Source organism: Bactrocera neohumeralis, unplaced genomic scaffold (genome assembly GCF_024586455.1).
Source record: "Bactrocera neohumeralis isolate Rockhampton unplaced genomic scaffold, APGP_CSIRO_Bneo_wtdbg2-racon-allhic-juicebox.fasta_v2 cluster09, whole genome shotgun sequence".
Classification (NCBI taxonomy): domain Eukaryota; kingdom Metazoa; phylum Arthropoda; class Insecta; order Diptera; family Tephritidae; genus Bactrocera; species Bactrocera neohumeralis.
In genome coordinates this window covers 31456349-31460396 of record NW_026089622.1, presented here as the reverse complement: position 1 = coordinate 31460396, position 4048 = coordinate 31456349, and the positions used below count along the sequence as shown (strand labels likewise).

The 4048-nt window shown below is 36.2% G+C and overlaps 1 protein-coding gene across 1 annotated transcript; it reads left to right on the top strand.

The window, feature by feature from the left end:
- Positions 1-1093: 1093 nt before the first annotated feature.
- LOC126764047 (piggyBac transposable element-derived protein 3-like) lies at positions 1094-3571 on the top strand. Its single transcript, XM_050481788.1, has 2 exons — positions 1094-2077; positions 2128-3571. Exons 1-2 carry the CDS (start codon positions 1523-1525, stop codon positions 3568-3570), a joined length of 1998 nt encoding a protein of 665 aa, XP_050337745.1. The 5' UTR covers positions 1094-1522; the 3' UTR covers position 3571.
- The last annotated feature ends 477 nt before the right edge of the window (positions 3572-4048 follow it).

Here is a 4048-nt window from a genome sequence, read left to right as displayed (position 1 = left end):
TAACCGAGAATATGAAGAGACAGAAATATATGTATTTACGGCATATGATGACATGGCATATATGCCGAAGCAGAGAATAGGCAGAGACAGAAATACACTCCCAACGAAGAATTTCGTTTATATTTATTTCATTTGAACAGCGAAAAATGTGTACAAAACACACCTCTCGCACAGAGAACATAAACAAATTTTTTATGTTCTTGTCTCACATGCCCAAGGATATGAAGAAAACAAATTTTTTATGCATGTATGTACATCTTCTATCATATTAATCTTATGTCTCTGCACATGCTCATATCATAATCTTATTATGTATACGCATGTGCGCATTCAGAAATTTAAATCATGATTTTATAACTTATCAATATACATAATGTATTACATGCGCGCGCATTGATCTTCATGTTCTTGCATTCATATATATTTATATGTACATACATATGTATATTTGCATACACTTCCGAACAAATAATGCACAAGCATACAAAACATACATATGTATGCGTACACATGTACACATGTACCAGCAATTACCGTTCGCCTTGCCTGATCACACTTTTCGTAACGCGTTCGTCAGCTTACTCCCCAAGCCAAGCGCGCGTAAAGAAGTTTCACTTCAAAAACTAAAGTAATGAATAACGTAATAGAAGTAATCATATTGAAAGGAAAGTATAAAAGAGAAGACGTTTTGATACCCCATAGGCCAATAATTCCGACTGAAGTACTGTTCGAGTTTAAATTTCCAGTTTGTTTTGCTTCCGCTATCACTATAAACACATCCCAGTGCCAGTCAATAATTTTTTGTGTAAATTATGCTTTTACTTGCCGTTTTGTTTCCAAGTGAAAAATCAAGTATACACAACTTAACGCTTACAAATTAAATGTTTATTCAAAGGTAGTTCAAAAGCAAGTGAAGCTACAATTACAATATTAAGAAGTAGTATACATACAAAGTTATGAAGACAAGAAATAGGGTTGCATGGATATGTACGTTGTACACAGGAATGCATTTCATCACGCCTCCTCAACGTCTCTAGTGCATATGCCTGCCTACAGACGGGGTGTTTTCAAAATCAGATATAAAATATTTCTTTTAATATTAAAATTCGGATTCGGATTTTTTTTCAAAAGAACGCTTAAAGTTCAACTTACGTAATGGTTTTTTCAGATTGGCAATACTACTTCTAGTTTTGACGTACTGTCAATTTGAAGTGACAGATTAGCACTTTCCCGCCAATTTAATTATTTTTGCAATCAACACAATTTTCTGAACAACAAGAAATATAAATTCTTGTGTCGTTTCAAGTTGAAAAAAATACTTACGGGTGTGGAATTTTGTGCTCTTTATGATAGTGTTCGATTTATAATAAAAAAACTAATAGCAGGTGAGTAAATTCGAAAATATTGAACTCCGCCTTGAGGCGGACTCATGCATTGCGCTGCCTACCTTTTTCCAGTAAAATGAAATATTTGTGATACAATTGAAAATTTTTCTTATTTTATTATTGAATAATAATCAGATATGTCGCGTTATTCTAAGACCCATATGACGGATGAAGAAATTCGACAATATTTCGAAGAGTCGCAATTGGTAACTGATACTTCCGACAATGAATGCGATTTTGATAGTGACGATTCTGATATGGATCCAACCTACTCACTACCGGAAAATGATACGATCATTGATGCAATGCTAAACTCCTCAGAAATGATGCGAAACGCAATCGAATGCAGTTTGAATGTGACAGACTTTGAAGAAAATGCTGAAATAATTGAGCTGCCACCGATTCCTCCATTGCCTGTTTGTGACGTTACTTCTAGTGTATTCTTACCGTCGACAGTGACACGTTCTGTGCACAAAGCATTAGAATCGCAAGAAAAAATCGGAGTCCTACCAGCTGCAAGTGATTTGAGAAACGATATGAGTGCGATAAGATCGATTCTTTGGAAGAAGAAAAAACTTCAGCTGAGTGTTGCAGATTTGGCTTTTCAAGGCCAGGACATGCCGGATTTTTTAAAATGTTTAAAAACACCTTACGACTGCTTTGCATATTTTGTGACCGAAGACTTTCTGAAGGTAATTTCTAATATATAACAGTTTATTAAATTTTTAATAAAATTTTGCAGGCAATAGCCTTACAGATGAACTTGTATGCCAAGCAAAAAGATATATCTTCAAAGTTTTGTATCGATCACCAAGAGCTGCGTAAGTTTTTGGGAATATTGTTGTTTACGTCTGTTTATCGCTTTCCTAACAGTCGCTCATATTGGGGACAATACGGATTAGATCCGATACGTTTATCCATGACATGCAATCGATTTGAAGAAATTAGAAACCACTTGCATTTCAATAATGATGCGTCTCGTATAGAGAAAGGTCAACCTGGTTATGACCTCTTGTATAAAATAAGGCCGCTAGTAAAACATTTCAACCAACGTTTTTCTTCAGTTCCAATGCGGCAGAGACTTTGCGTTGATGAGCAAATGTGTGCCACGAAAATGAGTGGAAACCCAGTGAGGCAATATATGCCAGCAAAACCTCACAAATGGGGAGCGAAACTATTCGTGATTTGCGATTCCTTTGGATATTCGTATTCCTTTGAAGTTTATTGTGGCGCCGGCGATAACAAAATTTTGCCAAATTGTCCAGATCTTGGTGCTGCATCCAATGTTGTAGTTAGGTTGTCACAAGTCATACCAAACAATGCCAATCATATTATTTACTTTGACAACTTTTATACCTCATTGGGATTGCTATTATATATGAGAAGTCGCGGAATTCACAGTTTAGGTACAGTGCGAGGAAATCGAGTACCAAATATAAAACTTTCCACAGACGCAGAGCTGCAATCAAAAAAAGTAGCACGTGGGTATAATGAAGAATACGTGGGAAGTGTTTTTGGAGTAGACATAAGCAGCGTTTTGTGGTACGACACAAGAGCAGTTCGTCTGTTATCCACCTACGTAGGAACAGATGCAATTGTACATAATGAAAGTTCATATTCCTTAAAGGCAAATCGTTGGGATCGAAAATTGAAACAAAATGTTGAGGTGGATTGTCCAGCTATTGTGAAAGAATACAACCAGCATATGGGTGGTGTGGATTTGGTTGACGGATTGATTGGTCGATACCACATAAAAATGAAAACCAGAAAATGGACAAATAAATTATTTTACCACATGCTGGACGTGAGTATGGTGAATGCATATTGTCTTTATAACCGACTAAATAAGGACGTCCTAAAGTGTAAACTTCCTGACTTCAGATCAGAAGTGGCAGAAACACTTTGTTTGATTGGTTCGACAAAACCTGTAAAACGTGGTCGTCCATCGTCTTTAACACCTCCACCAAAAGCTAAAAAGACGTATCACCTATCAGAAAATATAAGATACGATCAAATAGGACACTGGTGTAAGTTTTTGGACCGCTCAGGCAAAAAAATGTGCAAATTTCGTGGATGCAAATCAGAAACTCAGGCATTTTGCATTAAATGTAAAATTAATTTATGCAATTCAACGGCAAAAGATTGTTTTTTCAAATATCACAATAAAGAAGAAATGAAAACATAAATTTATATGAACAATAAGGGTTAATGCATAGGTCCGCCTTGAGGCGGGATTTTTATTTTACCTGTAAAAGGTACACAAATTGACAAATCGAAAAACTAACATCAGATTCGTCTTCACAGACCTGAATATAGTCTAATATAAAAATCACAGTCGAAACAAAAATTCATGCATTAGAGGGTTAAATTTCTGGCTGACGCATGCATATATCTTCGCTCAACTCGCTATTTAAATATGCGGTGGATACATCCATCTGATGAAGATGTAACCCGTACTCCGCTGCGAGCGCAAATATCATTCGGATAGTGCTATACCTTACAACGGGTGAAAAGGTCTCATCATAGTTAACGCCATAAACCTGTGAACACCCTTTTGCGACTAACCTAGCTTTAAAGCGATCCACCTTACCCTCTTTATCTCTTTTAATGGCATACACCCATTTACATCTTACGGCTTTTTGCCCTTTGGGGATTTCTGCAAG

Excerpts from the sequence above, each read along its gene's own strand:
- LOC126764047 (XM_050481788.1), top strand. The coding sequence starts at position 1,523 with ATGTCGCGTTATTCTAAGACCCATATGACGGATGAAGAAATTCGACAA. Across the intron at positions 2,078-2,127 it reads TGACCGAAGACTTTCTGAAG|GCAATAGCCTTACAGATGAA; the intron begins GTAATTTCTAAT and ends AAAATTTTGCAG.